This window comes from Theobroma umbraticum, unplaced genomic scaffold (assembly GCF_002168275.2).
Source record: "Theobroma umbraticum cultivar Fairchild unplaced genomic scaffold, ASM216827v3 scaffold_44.0, whole genome shotgun sequence".
In the NCBI taxonomy this organism is placed as follows: domain Eukaryota; kingdom Viridiplantae; phylum Streptophyta; class Magnoliopsida; order Malvales; family Malvaceae; genus Theobroma; species Theobroma umbraticum.
The window spans coordinates 3,512,445-3,530,837 of NW_018397255.1; the positions used below are offsets into that span (position 1 = coordinate 3,512,445).

General features: G+C 36.2%; 4 protein-coding genes across 7 annotated transcripts; all 4 read right to left on the reverse strand.

Moving 5' to 3' along the window:
* Positions 1 to 325: 325 nt before the first annotated feature.
* LOC110409234 (transcription factor bHLH18-like) lies at positions 326 to 2,884 on the reverse strand. Of its 3 annotated transcripts, none has more exons than XM_021418514.2 (5): positions 2,492 to 2,884; positions 2,282 to 2,348; positions 1,559 to 2,161; positions 1,093 to 1,467; positions 326 to 984 (listed from the first exon to the last, which is right to left on the reverse strand). In XM_021418514.2, exons 2-5 carry the CDS (start codon positions 2,315 to 2,317, stop codon positions 910 to 912), a joined length of 1,089 nt encoding a protein of 362 aa, XP_021274189.1. In that variant the 5' UTR covers positions 2,318 to 2,348; positions 2,492 to 2,884; the 3' UTR covers positions 326 to 909. The 3 variants fall into 3 exon arrangements, with proteins under 3 accessions (XP_021274189.1, XP_021274188.1, XP_021274190.1); XM_021418513.2 differs by having other exon boundaries at positions 2,282 to 2,372; XM_021418515.2 differs by having other exon boundaries at positions 2,282 to 2,375.
* A 3,369-nt stretch (positions 2,885 to 6,253) lies between these two features.
* LOC110409747 (pentatricopeptide repeat-containing protein At4g21065-like) lies at positions 6,254 to 7,461 on the reverse strand. Its single transcript, XM_089782529.1, has 3 exons — positions 7,051 to 7,461; positions 6,805 to 6,975; positions 6,254 to 6,676 (listed from the first exon to the last, which is right to left on the reverse strand). Exons 1-3 carry the CDS (start codon positions 7,459 to 7,461, stop codon positions 6,254 to 6,256), a joined length of 1,005 nt encoding a protein of 334 aa, XP_089638655.1.
* Positions 7,462 to 8,329: 868 nt separating this feature from the next.
* WDR5A (Transducin/WD40 repeat-like superfamily protein) lies at positions 8,330 to 10,604 on the reverse strand. Its single transcript, XM_021417987.2, has 2 exons — positions 9,924 to 10,604; positions 8,330 to 8,905 (listed from the first exon to the last, which is right to left on the reverse strand). The coding sequence occupies exons 1-2, from the start codon at positions 10,602 to 10,604 to the stop codon at positions 8,612 to 8,614; spliced, it is 975 nt and encodes a 324-aa protein (XP_021273662.1). The 3' UTR covers positions 8,330 to 8,611.
* Positions 10,605 to 10,846: 242 nt separating this feature from the next.
* On the reverse strand, positions 10,847 to 17,564 carry LOC110408864 (P-loop containing nucleoside triphosphate hydrolases superfamily protein). 2 transcript variants are annotated; one of them, XM_089782436.1, is made up of 17 exons: positions 16,979 to 17,564; positions 16,782 to 16,853; positions 16,569 to 16,685; positions 15,739 to 15,827; positions 15,356 to 15,500; positions 15,160 to 15,255; positions 14,782 to 14,873; positions 14,321 to 14,569; positions 14,096 to 14,246; positions 13,747 to 13,809; positions 13,430 to 13,666; positions 12,933 to 13,037; positions 12,740 to 12,853; positions 11,923 to 12,525; positions 11,457 to 11,677; positions 11,198 to 11,302; positions 10,847 to 11,108 (listed from the first exon to the last, which is right to left on the reverse strand). In XM_089782436.1, the coding sequence occupies exons 1-17, from the start codon at positions 17,024 to 17,026 to the stop codon at positions 10,916 to 10,918; spliced, it is 2,700 nt and encodes an 899-aa protein (XP_089638562.1). In that variant the 5' UTR covers positions 17,027 to 17,564; the 3' UTR covers positions 10,847 to 10,915. The 2 variants fall into 2 exon arrangements, with proteins under 2 accessions (XP_089638562.1, XP_089638563.1); XM_089782437.1 differs by having other exon boundaries at positions 11,075 to 11,108; positions 11,198 to 11,677; positions 16,979 to 17,561.
* Between the last annotated feature and the right edge of the window lie 829 nt (positions 17,565 to 18,393).

Genomic DNA, 18,393 nt, shown 5'->3' on the forward strand with positions numbered 1-18,393 from the left:
TTTATCTGATCTAGTCCAATATAATTGGAGATGCCGATTAATGTTGAAATATATTTAAGTGCTGTTTACTTATTAATTAACCTCACATTAACTCCTTGATGCATTCATGGACCCTAGCCTCCAACTGTGACAAGAATGCAAATACAGTCATTTACAGAAACCACGGGTTTGCTCACATGAATTTTCTTATTGGCTGAGCTGTAAGTGTGATTGAATATCGAAGCCCATATCTGGAATTCATATGCTAAATCCAAGCAAACGTGCTTCATTAATCAGCTACACTTATAACATAATCATATGAAAAAATTAGTTGAGAACTTGCGGCTAAACGGAATATGTACTTTTTGCAATATATAATCAAATGTTACAGTCGAAAAAGAAAGAGAAGACATTTCCGGGAGAATCGCCAAATCACACATTGTACAGAAGGGATGATTTCAAATTTCACACAGAGGTTAGACCCCTGAGAAAAAGCTAGATTCAATTCTAAGAGAAACCCATTTGCTCATCTATCCATCGTAGAACAACATATAGACCAATGATTAAACACCATATTCAACCAAATTCAGAGAGAAGAGATAGATTTCATTATATTGTGATGTTAATGAAATCTCTAAGCTCTCTCTGAAGCCATAATTGAATGAATTCTGGCCGTGATCAGTTTGCAGCATCAGGGTAAGCGAACGTGGTCAACGGTTGAAACCACGCAAAAACAAGTACAGAGAAAAACCCTGCAGTAGTTTGAACCTCACGGCAAAAATAAGCTTTAGGAACAAGAGATATATGAGCCTTGGTTTCACTTAGAAGATTTGAAACAAAAGAAAAATGGAGGACAACTTAAACTTAAAGATATTAGTGGAAAGAATCAATGATGCAGAAACTGATGAAGCTAGCTGGTTTTCTAGGATTTCACATGAACTTCAGAAAAGACACTCTTAAGTCCTTAACAAGATCCTTCACTGTCATGTTGAATTCAGCATCTTTCTGCAAAAAAAAAGGAATTGATTTTCATCGGTCATATTGAATTCAATTTCAATAAATTTAAATCCCCAAGAAAATAAAAGATGTTTTAAATTTCTTCTAGTTAATTACCTGAGCAATTATGGTCATGTCAAGAGTGGAATTCCCAAAAGGCAAGACGCTGCTATTAACAACAGTTAGAGGGAGGTTCTCTATTTCGCTTAGTATTTTCACCACGAAACCTTTCTGTTTCTCGCAATGGATTCGGATGAGAACATCGTTATCCGAGACTCTAGCTTCAATTTCTGGTAGTGCTGCATCGGAGGACTGACTATCGGAGTTCTCTTCACATGAAGAGGTTTCATCATCAGCTGATAGCTGAGATTTCCTGACAAAAACGACGGATTCCACAGTTCTCTTCTTGGTTTGCTCCTCGAGCACTTTTAAACGCTCTTGAAGTTGTTTCACATACTTGATAGCATCTCCAAGAACTGAAGCTTTGTCCATCTATAAACAAAAAACTCTCGGTTTTCACTGAACGAATCCTCACAAAAAATCAAGAGGAAAAACATGCTATGAAGAAAGATATATTTGGTACCTTCTTCAGGCCAGGAACAATTGCTGAGAGAGCTATGAAGCGCTGGCTAAGCTTTTCTCTTCTCTTTCTCTCAGCCATAATGTGATCTTGAGCGTGTGAAGGGCTTCTAGTCATTGAGTAAGTCCTGTTGATCCCTGGATTTGTTTTTGGTGCATAATTTGTGTTCTCGTAAGGACCATTTGTGATCACAGGCGAAAAGTTCATATTTCCTGAAGATACCATTTCGTCTTTAGGCTTCATAGAGCGGTGGTCAATATTATAAAACTGCTGAGAATTGGCAGGCAGTGAAGTTGATTTCTCGAAAGATAGAATTTGAGAGGTGGGAGAGGATGGTTTTGGCGGAACATGCTCGGTGGTTGTGCTAGAGTTCCAACTAGTGCTAGTTTTGATCTGTTTTGTAGGTCTTTCACAAGTTTCAATAGATGAACCACTAAAAGTGGTGGCGTTTTTGGTGTTGAAATTAGGGTAAGAGGAATAGCTCTCAGAGGAAAATGATTTCTTGAAGTTCCCTCCCGTCAGGGCAGTGGCTATATCTTCTGCGGTGGTGAGTTCAGCTAAAGAGTTCATATGGCATTGGTGGATGATGTTGTATTCATCCATTCCCTGGAAATTCAAAACCCCAAATCAGAAAAGTTGAAGATGTCTATAATCAGAGATAAGGAAGAAACACGACAGTTGGAACAATACATATTGTCATCATTTCTATTTATTTAGCAATCTTACCAATTCAGATAACCATTTTGCTGATGAAGAATCCATTGTTGTAGCCAGGTGTGAATAAAAGACTTTCCTGGAAAGATCAAAGAAGGTGCAACTGCTTCAGACATGAAGAAACCAACCTCAGAACAAAAGAAGGGAAATGATACAGAACAAAACTCTGCTTTCAGACCTTACATCAAGTTGAGCAAAAGAAAAGTAGAGATGCAAGATTACCTTTTCTCTAGCGATTATAAAAACTGGCTTAATTATCAGCTATCCTTTTCTTCTGCAATGGCTGAAAACTGAAAACAGACTTCTCCTCTCTTTCCCTCTTATAGTTGTGTCTGACCCATCGATTCTGCTCTAACCCACGTTTGATAATTTTGTCCCTATCCTCAAATCATTATTCAATTCAAGGCTGTTCCTCTCTCCTCCTCTCTCTCGACTGAGATGGAATCGTGGACACTGGAAAAAAAAATTGTCAATAAAATAATCCCAAGTTGATCCAAGAAGAGATTGCGAATCAACAGGGAGCAAGAAAAGAAACAATATATTTTCTCTCACTCTGCCAACCAGGAGCAGAACTCAAATAATTATTGAATTAGTCATTGTAGTCCCTGTCAAGAGTTTTATAATCTGGTATTGCTTCCATGCCATCTAATTGGCACTATGGCATATATATGTATATCTCATTCTAATTTCTTTTTTGGTTCATCTATCGTTTCTTTCAATCATTATTTGTTTAACAATTCTAGCCTAGAAAAGAGGTCTGTCACAAACATTAATGCTTGCCGGCCCATCATCAATGCTTCCATACCCTGTGCTGTACCTATCTCATCATGTCATAGAGACCAATCCATTGATTCAGTCCAGGGTGTGAAAACCATCACAATAATTGCCATATTTCCTCCAGTTTTTCTCCTTTTTCTTTTTTTTTTAATTCGATTCGGTTACTCACATGTCAAATTTCTCAAGCAAGACCAACTTAGATCCATAAGCCAAGGGCTACTTTCATCAGAAACTTTTATGAAATCTAAACCAGCATTTTCTAATACTTGATTTCTGAAACTATCTTTGTTAAGATACATGCTTGTTTGCTCTGACAAAAGCTGTGAGATCAAAACAGCCCATGTCCTGACCATGCAGTGGCCAGCTCATCTATGTCGACCTTGTAGTGTTACATTTTTTTGTAAATATTTTTCTTCGGGCTTCTTCCAATGTGAAACTTAGTACACTGTTGAACCATTTTAATATTTGTTTGACGAAATTGTTATTAAGATGCAGAAGAAATAGACGGAATTAGTATGAAACATGTCATTTTATAACGTTTCTCCATAATCATGATATGTGATCAATAAAATTCAAGCAAATTACTAGAAACATATCTTTAAGATTATAGAGATATTACATTATCATTTTTTATATCTTCAAGAACTTGCACATTTTCCTTTAAACATCATAAAATATTGAGGAAAATGGGTAGATCGTCTAGAAGATGATAGTGATTAGTGAATGCAACTAAAAATTAGGATAAGAATATAATCTCGAATATATTTACCATTAAATGCTAAGGTTATGAATTATATATGCATGCTTAATTAATCACTTTAATCCTAGTTAATATATAACAGGCTTTTGGCCAAAACAAAAATTATACAGGCTAATAATTAAGCAGTGTTTAGCTTAATATATAATCTGACAAGAGTAGGCAGGCATGGTAATTTGCTTACCAGCTATAATGTTTTTTTTTTTTTAATTTTATGAAATTACATGTAGCAATAAATATTATAATTATAAACAATTAATTTAACATATATCTAGTAAAAGAAACTAATGAACAAATCTAATTAATAAATTAATTTAAAATTGGACAAAACCTAATGAAGTATGTATGATGAGCCTTGAACTATGAGTCTCAGAACCTTGAGCAAAGAAAAAAAATGCAAATGAGTTTTACTATTTTTTGTAAATAAGGTAATTAATCATTTTCTTTTGTCTCTAATGTAAAGGAAATTAATTAATTGGTGGGAGATCCCGAAGATTCTTGCTATTTTTTGGTATAAAAGATTGCGGACAACCACCTGCTGATCTCCATGATCTTTGCGGCCATTTCTTAATTCAATGCCAAATTGCCAGTATCTTTCTCGCCAAATTGGTTCAAAGAAAAAGGAAAATGCCTAGAGGATCTACTTATTAAAGCCATATTTAAAGAACAATCATATGATCCAAATACATGGTTTAAGAAAAATAAAAGGGTTAGATTACAAGAAAGAATCATTAAGTTTTGTCCTAGTTATAAGGCTTAAAACAGTAAATAAATATATGAAAAATTCAAGAATGTTAACTACGGTCATTTATCATTATGACTATTGATCATTCATTTTGTACTCATACTAGAATTAATAATGTTCCTTTCAAATTTAGAATTGGGATAGTTCTTCGTTGATTGTTCATTCCTATATACTAAAGCCCTATCAAAAACTTTACTTTGGTAATAATTTATGAGCTTTGCAACTCTGCAAGCTGTAACATAATTCTAGATTATTTGACCTTTGCTTCAATTTGAATCAAATGTTGTAGTTCTACCCACATGGGAAATTACAACTTTTTAATTTGGAATAAACTAGAATTTGTGCAAACCTGGCATTCCACATTAACCATGTGCATTTCAGGAGGTTTTGTTGAGGCTAATTAATTTACTTTATGAAGGGGTTTTGCCTTTCCCACTATTGGATGCATGCATTATGGCATTCCACATTGAAGGTATTCGAGACAGATCCTAAAGAGCCAGATAATAATAAGTTTATAACAATTCTGCAATTGCCAATGTTGGTCTTGACTTGAGTTTGAATGATAAATAGCAAACTAATTTTGGGTAAAATTCTAAGTTTGAGTTGCTGTATTATTTTTTCTATACTAGTTAAAAAAAGAAACATTGCTATTATTCATTAACACTATTATTACTTAGCCTATTCTTAATATCAGTCTCTTAGTATACTGATATCGAAGAGGTAAAAATTGAAAGTAAAAACCAGGAAATTGTTAAAAAGAAAAGATATGACCCCTTAATTTATTTATTGTTGATCAATGCAAGTCATATGAGCCTTTGTGAAAAGGTACCAAAGTTCCTTAAAACAAGACAAGAAACAGGATAGATGAACCATTTTAGATTAGGTACTACTCAAAGATTGAAGGGCTAGATGCATATCTTTGGATAATAATTTTCTACTAAAAAAAAAAACAAAGAATTTGGTAAGCTTTATTTTCTTCTTTTGGGGGGTGAAATTAGATGGTTGTTTAATCCGCACGAATGGGGCACCAAGGTTGCTCGACCTAAAGGCTAAACCCCTTTCTGTTTGTTTTGTCGTTTGTGTTCGTTGGTGGATAGTACTGTCTTAGGACAACCTGGCACATCATTGGCCTACATCTTCTTTGGAACACTATTTTGTCTTATTTGGTATCCAAGTCCAAGTCCAAGTCCAAGGGCTATCCTCTACCCTCCTTCCTCGCTTTGTGGCAATTTTGCGACGTTCTTGGGTATCCACTATCCACATAAACAGGTTCCCAATCTAGGGTCCAGCAAGAACTTTTTTGTCTTTTGTATTTTGCCCCCGCCTCTACCTCTTCCTTTTGGTATGATTCATGGCACATTGGCATGTTCAGAAATGAGCGTGTGCTTCAAAATATTAAAAGAAAAAGAAAAAGAGTTTTTAAGTTCTCCAGTTCTTGTATGACCTTACGTTTTGAGTTCCAGAGACTAGAATGCAAAATTTCATATCGATCAAAAGAAAGAACAAATAGATTTCAGGTATTGCAATGCGCTTGTTTTCAAAGGGGAACACTGAACTCTAGCTCCCTAAATCTTTCAGACAGGCCTGATTTATGTTCGCAGTAACTGCTTCTAGTTGTATGGTGATGAAGTTTAGGAAGCTTTCCATAGCCAACTAAAAATTGCCAATCCCTGACAATTCCCTTGAGCTTCATAATAGATTATCATCAATGGTACCCTGACTCAAACTGTGATACTTGTGTTACTGTGTAGCCTGGTATCAGTTTTTCGAATTCAGCATGGATCTCTTGGGATCGAGGGTGAGTTGCATCGCCGACGGAAAAAACATGAACCATGTCATCCACTCCAACCCAGCGCCAACCTGCACTTTTCCTTAGTCCCTTTTGTTGCATCAGCTTCCTAATCTCAGCTACCTCAGCCCATTGATCAATTTTTGCATATATATGTGCAAGTGTTACGTATGAGGCTCCATCAAGCGGTTCCATCTTGAAAAGCTTAATTGCAGCCTCCCTTCCAAGCTCTACTTCACCATGAAGGTTGCATGAATGCAAGAAGGAACTCCATATGACATAATTAGGATCGTAAGGCATTCCTCCGTCACCTCCTTGGCCTGTCTCAAGAGTCCATTCCTGGCATAGAGGTCAATCAAGCAAGCATATTGCTCTAGCTCAGGAACCAGCCCATAATCCCTCGTCATTCTATTGAAATACTCTATCCCTTTGTCCGAAAATCCAGCATGATTTCAGGCAGTTAATACAGCAGTAAAGCAAATATGATCAGGCACATAACTTTCTTTGGTCACCAGATGCTCAAAGAGTTCCAATGCATCTGAAGCCCTCCCACTCTGAGCATAACCCATGATCATTGAAGTCCACAACACACGATTCTTCTGCACGGTCTGATCAAAAACACGACGAGCCTCCTCAACCTAGCCACACTTGGAGTACATATCAATCAAAGCTGTAACCACAAACACGTTGCTTTGAGAACCCATTTTAGTAACCAAAGCATGCAGCTGTCTTCCTTCGTTGACAACAGTTAGGCTACTGCAAGCATTCAAAATGCTAGTTAAAGTATGATTAGTTGGTCTCAAATTCTCCTTCCTCATTTTGATAAACAATTTCAAAGCCTCTTCACCATATAAATTCTGAGAAAAACTTGATACCATTGAATTGAGTAGAATATTATCCCACTCATTGGCCTCTTTGAATAACAACACAGCCTGATCAATTCTTCCACAATTTGAATAACAATCAACCAAAGTACTAAGCACAAAACTATTTGAATTAAATCCAAGTTTGGTAACATGCCCATGAAGCAATGCACTCTCCTCCAATGCCTCTTCTAGCATAGTACAAGCACTTATAACACCAACATAAGTAACACAATTGGGTTTAATACAAGTACCAAACATCTTCTTAAACGGTAAAATGGCTTATTTTCCATGACACTTTTGGGATAATCCAGATATAATCGAGGTCCATGAAACTTGATCATGATTTTTCATGCTATCAAATACTCTTCTTGCATAAAGAATTGCATCACATTTTGCATAGAAATCAACCAGTACAGTGTTCAAAATCAAATTCTGTTCGTACCCGGATTGAATTATACGGGCATGAAGTTGTAAACCAAGATGCCAGCTTTGTGTTTTTGTGCAAGAGCGCAGAGCAAAGAAGGAACCTTGTCGGCTTTGTTCCAGAGGCAATTTTTTTACAGAAGGAATGCAATGCTTCGAGACCATTGGAAGGCTTAGCAGATTCATTGCCAACAACGACTTCACATTTTTCTGCCAAACCGTTACCTTTTGACAGTTGAAAACCACTTCTTTGGGCAATTTTGTCGGACAAATGGCGTGCCAAGCATGAGAAACATTGGTAGCAACACTGCGAAGGCAACTCTATGGAAACAGGGACGAAATGGAATCTAACTGCACCGGCAGTAACAAGCATATGGGGAATATCTAAGTTCCAAAACTTGTTAATATCTTCAGGAACACTTTACTCTAAAGAATTAATAGCTACAAAATCCCGTTCTAACTTTCAACTTTCAAGTGTTAGACGGCTGTTGAGTTCTGTTATATATGAAAGGCCTTCATAACATTTGCCAGAACCAGAAAAGATGTTACCTGGTTATTGATAATTATCTCCTGTTTTCTCAAGGATTTGCTAGCGTATAATCTCTCGCCTTAAATACACTCAGTCCATAAAATAGAATTTTACCTTTTAAATAGACCATATTAAACTTAGAGGAGAAAGTGAGACGGAGAAGAAGGTCGAGGGTGTACCTACCCTTAATGCCAAAAGATACATTAACAATTATGGACAAACAAGTTCATTTGAAGCTACTAATCTAGTGATCCCCAAAAAAGTTAAAAAAAAAAAAAAAAATTTAACACATGATCTCAAAGGGGTGCTAGTGGATACAGAGGCTCAAAGATAATCATTAGTGAATTCAGGTACAATGAAGAATGTCATGCATGCAAGTTGGTCTACCCTGGAATCAAAATCTTCACCAGCGTCTCAAGCTGAATTATGTTAAACAACTGGCATTACCAAAGCAGATCATTCGTTCTCCTGAGTCCAGATCCTAACAGTTTTGTCATTGCCCAGTGCAGCAGATGCGATCATGTTCTGAGTGGGGTGACATGCAACTGAAATAACAGCATCACTATGACCTTCCAACTTCTGAACTACCTTCCGGGACTGAAGTTCCCACAAGTATACACAGTTATCTTCAGAACCACTAACAATATACTTCCCATTCGTGATAGAGAAAGTAGATGCAATGCAGTACTTTGAATTCACATGGCCAGTGTAAGTTTTCAAAAATTTCCCAGTTTCGAAGTTCCAAAGCCTCTGCATTTATAACGTAAAAATGAGAAAAGTATGCCAAATATACCAAATATTTGAATAATCTACCATAAAAATAAGAACAAAGACACCCGGAAGGGAAAACAGGATACCAAGCGGAAATACACCAAAAATCTAACTAATCATTAACACAACAGCAAAAAATACTTCAAACCCATCTTAATTGGCGTATAAAAGAACTCACAAATAAGGTAACTATGCAAGACAATTTCTGCGTGGGAAACTGCATTCAGAAACTCCCCTCTATATGCTCTAAGCAAAGTTAATTGATAGAGAAATAAAACAACCCAATTATAATTCATCTAAACAATTGTTTCCAACAATGTGTAGCACCTAAACTGTAAGCAAGGTGCATAAACGAGGAATGATGGCAAGGTTGAAACTGCATTGCAAGTGAATCAAGTATGACAAACTAACAATTCTTGTGGGGCTTCTCAAACACATGCTCTATCCATCTACACAAATACTAATATGTGACCTATCAATTTTTCCCAGCAAGCAATCATTTTCAGTAGCAGCTAGTAAGATGTTAGACAAAAATAACTCATCCATCAATTCCACAACCATTAAGTATTAGCACAAGGTCTGGAACATCTCATCAATACACATTAGTACATACATATGTTGAAATGTTTCTCATTGAGAATAGACTTGAACATGGGAGTGACAGAAAAGTACGGAAAACAAACTAATGAACTAAAAAATAACTAAAAAGAGAAACTCTGATAGATGATGCTGCCAAAGTACTCTAAAGCCTTGGCCGCTCCTACATTTCCAGCCAAAGTACCCAAATATTGCTTCCAAGTAGTTTAAACTTTATAGTTCCACCTCAATATCCACTCACTCTGAATTGTAAACAAATATACCACCTTTCAAAAACCAACATTAACAACATACAAAACCCTCAATTTAACCTGAGACAATCATAACCCACATCACCAAAACTAACATACATTCAAGAAAATTTAAAAAGAAAAAGAAAAGCCCAAAATTTAGCACTTACCAAAGTATTATCCAGTGTCCCAACAAGAATAAATTTCCCATTAGGCGAAAATTTAACAAATGAAACAGGTGGGTTCTCATCATCAATCAAAGTCTTCATACAATGTCCAGTTCCAGCATCCCAAATCCGACAAAGCCCATCATAACTACTCGAAACAATGAGGGATCCATCTCGATTAAAATCAACGGCTGTCACTGGATCCGAATGAGCCGGTAAAACTTTCAAACATTTTCCCGTTTTCACGTCCCAAACACGCACCGTTTCGTCGAAAGAACCCGAAACAATCATGTTAGATTGCGGGTTAAAGTTGGCGCAGAAGACATAGTTGGTGTGGCCGTGGAGGGTTTTGATTAAGGAGCCGGTGGGGACGTCCCAGAGACGGAGGGTTTTGTCGTCGGAAGCGGAGACGAGGAAGCGGGAGTCTGAGGAGAAGGCAACGTCGGAGACGCCTTGATCGTGGCCGGAGAATTCATGGAGAGGAGAGAGAGTGGTGGCGCTGGCGGCGGAGGAGAGGGCGTAGGTACGGAGGGTTTTGTCGGCGGAGGAGGAGGCTAGGAGGCGGCCGTCGGAGGAGAATTTGAGGGAGGAGATGGCGTTTTTGTGGCCGGTTAGGGTTTGGGAGAGATTGTAGGGTTTGAAGGGTTCGGTGGTGGTTGTTGTGCTCGTTGGTTCTGTCGACATAATTTTGGGGTGGAATCGCTAAGGTTTATGGGAATTTAGAGGGAAGAGGGCTTAGGGGAGGGTTTAAGGTTTTGAAAAGCGAAGTGAACTAAGTAGCGAGAAAGATGTGCTTATTCTAGAACGATCGGTGTATTTCGAATCTGATCCTGAAATTCTGAATAGGCGGGTAACCGGCCTCTAGGCAAATTTTCTTTCTTTCTTTTTTTTTTTAAGAATAAATATTAATGTCTTTTTCTTTTTTTAACGTAAACACGCGCAACAGCTGACATAATAAAAAAAAAATTGATCTAATAATTTCTCCAACTCTTTCCTTAAATTCGATTCGAGTGACATCCGGGCTGCTGTCGGAAAAAGGCCCAGACGGGCGCACCGCTCATATGGCAGCTGACTGCTTCCGAGACGAACATCAACATTAAACAAGATGGTTTCGGTCGTGCGCAAAAGAAAAAGAAAAACAAGATCGTTTGGTTCGGTCGTGGTCTCCTCAATAGATGAACATTTATCCTAAATAAAATCTCAAACTCATCAAATAAATTGATGAACATTTAATATTGAGTTTGCTTGTTATTATATTATAACTTAAGTATACTTACTTGATAGGAATGCATTTGTTTACCAGACATACCGATACAGGAATAACTACATTCCGCAGATTGGGTTGTAAGCGTGTATCCAACTCCTTACGCAAACTCCCCGGTCTTCTCTCCACATGCAAACAAAAAATTTTACCTACCAATTTCTCAAAGACAAATTCATCTATGTACAGTATTGAGGAGAAAAGAATGAAAAAATGGAAGGGCAGGGAGGGAAGGGTACAAAATACAGGAGGGAGGGCCATACAAAAATGCTTACGTTTTGGGACTTTGGGAAGTCAATGAAGGAATGCGGGAAAGGGTCGGATGGCTTGAGGGGTTGGGGTTTTGGACAACTTGATTTGAGCCTTGTTCGGATGGGATAAATCCCAAAAAACCATTGCTTGTAGTGCCATAGTCTATTGCTCTTCTGAACGAGTCGTCGCTGCCACTCATTCTGACATGAGGGCCCTTGCTGAATAGATTTTGCCTAATAGTGTCCTGTGTAACAGAGCAAAGGTTAAGAGACAGTTAACAGGGAAATGGATAATGACAAAAAAAAATATGAAATAAAAGTTACTGAACTTTAAAACTTGTAATAAACAAGAACAAGATATAAACAAAGGTACCACTGTGGTATTCTAAATATTTACTTCTCATAGTCTTAACAACCTCTTGATAGGAAGAACAAGCAAGGACAGGAAAATATAATTCAAAAACACCAGTTAGCAATGACTGCATCATACCTTTTGCCCTTGCCCAAAAGCTGCACCGAGAGCTGGAGCTAACTGATAGCTTTCACTGTGTGATGAAGCAGGACTTTTCATCTCTGGATATGATTTACGCCAATCTTGAGGAACCTTATCAGGAGTCCCAAACCATGAAACTGAACCACCAACCCAGTTATCACTACTCTTGGTAAACCTGACATATGGTGGAGAGTTATCATGAGCCAGTAAGTAGTAGGAACTGTGGTGCTCCTCCCTGCAAAGAGTAGGAGACAGATCCCAGCGCCCTCTACAAATAGATTTTGAAGCAACATGTTGATAGTTTGGATAGATGCAAGATGATCTTGAATGCCAATGGCTGATAGAAAGACCGTAAGTGAGAGGAGGATATCCTCCAGATGCTAAATTAGGTGACAGCTCCCTGTTTGAAAGCCCCAGATAGCGTGTCATTGCCCAGTCTTCAATTGTTATTCCCTGCTTGGCAGCAAGGTCCAGTATCTGTTTCTCCTCAAGTCCCAAACCCATGAGCAAGTTCCAAAGATTTCTTTGTACCTCTCTTTGGTTGTGAATTATTTGATCCCTCATTGCCATTTCAAACTGAAGCTCAGTATTAGCCATCCCCTACATTAATGCAAAGAAGACTATGAGACTTTGATGGCATAAGCCATTATTTCCCTATCTTCAGTTGTCACAATGTGTTCACCTTCGAATAAAGTGGCAATTTGCAGTTATATTTTAGTCAGTAGATGATAATAGATAGGTACCAAAAGTCAACTTTCGAAGGCTACAATAGTTAATCACAAGTAAACTTAATACTTATTCACTGTCCACTCACCAGGAGTCTGTATTGACTGAGTATGCGCAAATAGGTTTTATTGCCATTGTTTCTAATGGCTTCGTCAACCATATCTTGCAGTTGGCAGCGATGCTTTTCATTTGCTTCAATTTCCTACAAGAAGATTATCCTTAACACAACTAGAAGGCACAAGGGATTTTAACATATAAGCCTCTGGAGCAGCAAAGTTTACCTTTTGGTAATTAACACCAGCCTCATCATTGTCACGGATGTTGTCAAGAATATCTTGCCTCCTTACTCTCAGAACTTCAACAACAGTACCATCATTTTCAGTAGCCTATTACACAGGGTTAAAAAAATGAATATCATAAAAAAGGATAATTAAATCCACCCACCACCAGCTACACACCACAGACAAGTAAAGGGGAAAAAACTAGAAAACAAAAAGCTTGTCATATGTTATTGTTACTTTGACCAGGGTGTTCTTAAGTCGTGACAGCATTTGGTGGGTTAGGTGGGTATTGGATGGGTGGAACTGGAAAGTACTAATAACTCAAACATTCTTTACTTCACTTCTATTTTGATAACCAAAGAATTTTGTCAAGAAGCAACAGAAAACTGCCATTTTCCATGATCAAGAAACATTAATGGAAGAAAAGACATAATGACAAGCACAACTCGTTAAAAATATAAGCAAGAAGTTGCAAAGCGGCAGCCTCAATATCTAACCTGGTTTTTTGCAATAGCATCATCAAGATGTTGGAGTTCAGTGCGGTTTCGAAGATTGGTTTCCTCAAGTTCAAATAGTGCCTTCTGTAAGTTTATCCGTTCCTGAACGTTTTCACTGATTTCTTGGCTCAAAATGTTTAACCAAGACAGTTCATCATCGGCAGCCTTTTCAGCTGGTTTGACACTCAACTGTGATTCCTTTTCTGCTAGTTCTTTCTTCAATCTGCAAACTTCAATCTATGCAACCAACAGCATATTTACACAAGATAAGATTGCAACCAATTATAACCTCAACCAAAATCCATCAAAAAGCTTACCTGAAGGCTGTCAATCATTCGTTGGTAATCTGATACGTGTGTATCGATTGTGCCAATATTTTTCTGAAAAAGGAAAAAAAAAAAGCAGGAAAAAACGAAAGACAATGAGGCATTTGATAATACAGCATAATTAAAGACCTTACCACTAGAAAAGGTAAATACAGCAAGAAAACAGGCAAAATAAATGTGATGCTTAATCTAGCATATGCTGTGGAGTTGAAGAACTGATAGAATTTATCTTTGAAAAGAGCTACATGCATAAAAAACGAATAAACCTCATGTCACTGCACAATCTTATGTTCTTGGGAAGTATGAATACTGTCTTCCCAAAAGGTATACTCAGCCTGACCTGGATGTGCGTCTTTATTTCCTTTGCTCTGTCTGCATATTTCAGGGTATTCACAGTGTGATGATACTGACTACCTGCTGGAGATATTGTAGCAACCATCACTGTCTGAGAATTACCACTCAAACCATCTTTAAGTATCCGCGTTAGTTTACTGCAAAATTACCAATAGCTGCATAAGTGGAAAGGACTCAGGCTACTATACCTACAATAGCTACTAACAGATACCTATTGCGGTAAGGAACATATGCAAGCCCTTTCTTTTGTTGTTTCCCAAGAGCATTGATGCAGTTTGCTAAAGCAAGAAGTGAACGATTAATGCTAGCTCCATCCCTCAGCTTTTGGCCCCCACTATTTGTTTCAGAAGCTCGTTCACTGCCAGCAAGATCCACAAGTGCAAGTTTTCCTCGCATGACTTGGTTTCTATATTTGTTTCTCTGTTTTCTTCTCACAGCAATCTCCAAAACTGCATGTGATCTAGTTGGATGAAGACAACTTTATTATGAGATCATGCAAAAGGTTTCAACACATACTGAGTGCTTCAAGAAGATATAATACAATTTTTGTAAAGGAGTTCTATAGATGATTTAGCACATCAAAAAGTGAGAACAAAATATGAAAGTAAGCAACATTAGAGAAAATCCAAAGTGAAAGAGGAATATCAAAAATGAGAATCAACAAATCCTTACCTTGATGATGTCGCGTTAGCCTCTGTGCTTTCTGTTTTCCTTCGACTATTGCCCAGATTTAGAAGTTCAAGAATCTTATCAGCCGAATGAACCTGATGAGGGAGAAAAACCACCAAAGACCATTAAGCATCAAGATCATAGCACTCACCATAAACTATCGATAAAATAATGTAAAATAGAAAAACAAATTATTAAAATTTCTCTAAAAGAGAAAATTATAAAGTCCTTTAAATGTATTGCGTGGGCTCTTTTCCAACTTTGATCAATAATGACCCACTCCAACCTCCAGACTTAGAAATTAACGCTTTGCATGCTAAAGAACACCCAGAGTTTATATATACAGTTCAGTAGCCTGAATAGATAGATAAGAGGCTGAACCTTAATACACCTTAGCCCAGCAACAATTATTCCTTGTTCAGGATCCTCTCTAAGTTCCAAGGGACCCGACGATTTTTCAAGTAAATCATAGATAACCTAAAAACATGAGAATTTGAAACTTCAATAACATGTATAACAAAAACATTAATATACTAAAGGAAAGAAATAAGTATCTTGATAAAACTCTATTCCCTACTTCATTGTAGACTTCAAGGTAGGAACAAGTAACTTCAAATTCGTCAGAGCTGTTGTCCCTTTTAATAAGATTAAAAATTGTGTGCAAACTAAGAACCATGAGTCCAGGATCATGTTGTGTCCCAACCATTGTATATGTTTTACCACTGCGAATGCATAAAATAGTCAAACTTTTGTAATTGAAAGACTGATGTATAGATGCAAAAATCACAAGAGATAAGTAAGCATCAGATAATTATTCAAACTCTAAGTTGCCTCAACACTACATTGTTTTGGGGGAAATTTTGAGGTTGGTAAATCTTGGGAAAAATCTTTTGTACTCTGAAATTTATGCCAATGATGAATAGTCAATTATGAGAATATAGCGATATATCTTTTCGGTACCTTCCAGTTGAGCCATAGGCAAACACAGTTGCATTAAGACCCTGTACAACTCCAGAGATTATAGTAGATATACATTTTTGGTATGTATCCTGGATACAGAAAACCAAATTAGATAAAAAGATCATGAAATAAACAAAATTGGTAATGTGACTTGAAACAGCCTTCTATTTAAATACAGAAAATAAGAAGAGCAACCTAAACTGAATTTTGTCCATGGTTCAGTGACTAACACAATAATGTTAATATGAAACTAACCATGCTCCAGTTGATTCAAACTATCCTCTCTTATTCTTTATACTAGACTTTAGAGCAATCCCATGTGGGGGAAATTAAAAGGACCCCGCACAATAGGAGCCCCCAATACCTATAGACCAAACCCTCTTTCAAAAAATCAACAAATAAGCACAAAATCATTCATTGCGGACGCAGCCAATGGAAATTACAAGAACTTTAGGGCCATCCTGAATTACATGGCCAACAAAAGCATTATCATCTTCTCATATTCAAATTTTTTTTTTTTCAGGAACTGCTCCTTGACCATATTGCTCCATTTCAAAGCATGAACTTGGGAGAATGGATTTGGATTTACTTTGTCACAAACTTTATGACAATAATATACACTAATAAATACTTAATAAATTTGTCGCAATCATGAAAAATCACGCTTTTATGATCTCTATCACACATTTTATACTAAATTTAAATCTACACTTCTTGTTTCAAATTCTAAATTCTAAATTACAACCTAAAAAATTTTCCATTTTACAAAAACTACAAAAGCTTTTAGGCATCAAGCTTAAAAAAAAAATTAAAAAAAAAATAAAACGTACCAAATTTGTACAATGAGAACCGAAGGCGTGATCGAAGCTATACTTTCTCTCTTTGGTTCGGTTCTGAATGCGATCCAAATAGTCCTTTGATAAGTCAGGATCCAACACTACTACCTCCTTCAAAGTCACAAATTTCTCATTTCACGTTTTCAAATCAAACTACATTAAAAAAACAAACCGAAGAAAAAGAAAAAGAAGAACTTTACCGCTTACCTTATTGTTTTTTACTCTAACAATGTCTCGGCCGCGCTCTCTAGCAGTTAACGGTCTACATTTTACAGCTACCTGCAAAAGAAGCAGAGAAAGCAAAGATCATGAAGAAATGAAAGCTGTGAAAAGAAAAAAACCAACGGAATGAAAGAAAACGAAATGCGCCAGGTAAATTTCAACGTAAGCAAGAGAAAACTAACCGTTAACGTCGTGGTTTTCTTCTTAGCAGGAGCTCTAATCGTCGGCATTTTTGAACCACATCGATTTCAAACTAAATCGAAAAGCAAAATTCCTTTTTCTACAATCTTGAGCTTTCTTTAAGCAAAATTCGTCGCTAAAAACCTTAAATATCAGCGGAAATTCGAAACAAGTCTCCAAGAAGCGCGGATTTTGTGAATGTATTTCCTTTCCGTTCTTTTTGGAAGAAAAAAAAACTGAAATTTAAATATTTCAAGAAATTGGAATATTTCTCATTTTATTAAAGGTCATGCTAATTTTTAATAAATAAACTTACAAAAAAAAAAAACTGAAGTGGAGAGAAGGAGACGCGTTAGAGAAAAAGATTGAGTGTCGTGACGGTGTAAATGGAGTTGATGCAGCGTAGGAAAGCGCCCTGGAAACGAGGTAAATGAATAGGAGGAGGGAGACAGAGATTTGAAAAGAAGAAGAAGACGAGGTGAAAGAGTGTAGGAACGATCGTGACCGTTGGTTTAACAATCACAATGAAGATATAGAAGTAATTTTCGATTTAGTTAAAAAAGCAAAGGTTAGCGGGTTGGGGAAAAGTGTTCACGAGAATTTTCACCTTTCGGGACAAAAACATGATTTTGGTGTAAGAAAAGAGGAAGGTTTTTAGATTTAAGACAGTGACCTGCCACCTAGGTTTTTAGTGTGGACATGCACACGAGTTCTTTGTAGTTGGAAATTTTATTTTTTTTTTGCTTTTTCTTTTTGGTGTATTAACCTATTAGGTCTTCAATATGTTGGTTTAATATTGCGTGGTTGTGATGAATTAATATTTTTTTTCATATAATATTTTAAATAAATTTTTATTTTTGTATTAAGTTTAATAACTTATGTGCTTTTATTTTAAGTTAATTAGTTAACTAAGTTTTAATAATTATTATTAATCAAAATATTATTTATAATTTTTAATCATTTTATGTTGATGTGGTATGTTAACATATCATATTAAATAATAATATCTTTCATCTTTTACATTAATATTATGTAAGTATAAAAAAAATAAGTGATATTTTTATTAAATTTATTTAATTTAAAATAAAAATATATAAATTTAATTGAATGTAATAGAAAAATAAAAATTTATTTTATTTTTTAAAATAATTTAAATAGTTTTAAAAATATTTTTTTAAGTGAAATATATATTTTTTGAAAAGTAAAAAGTTAAAATTTAATATTTTGAAAAGCAAATATGGTAGGTGAGATATTATCACGTCAATTTAATATTTTGATTCAAATAAAAGTTAAAATTTTGAACAACATGAGTTGTTTAATTAAGTTTCCATCTTTTACTTTTTATATGTAGAAATTTTCTTAATATTAAAAATATTGCTACTACTAACTAACTTGTTTCCTTCAAACAATCAATTTT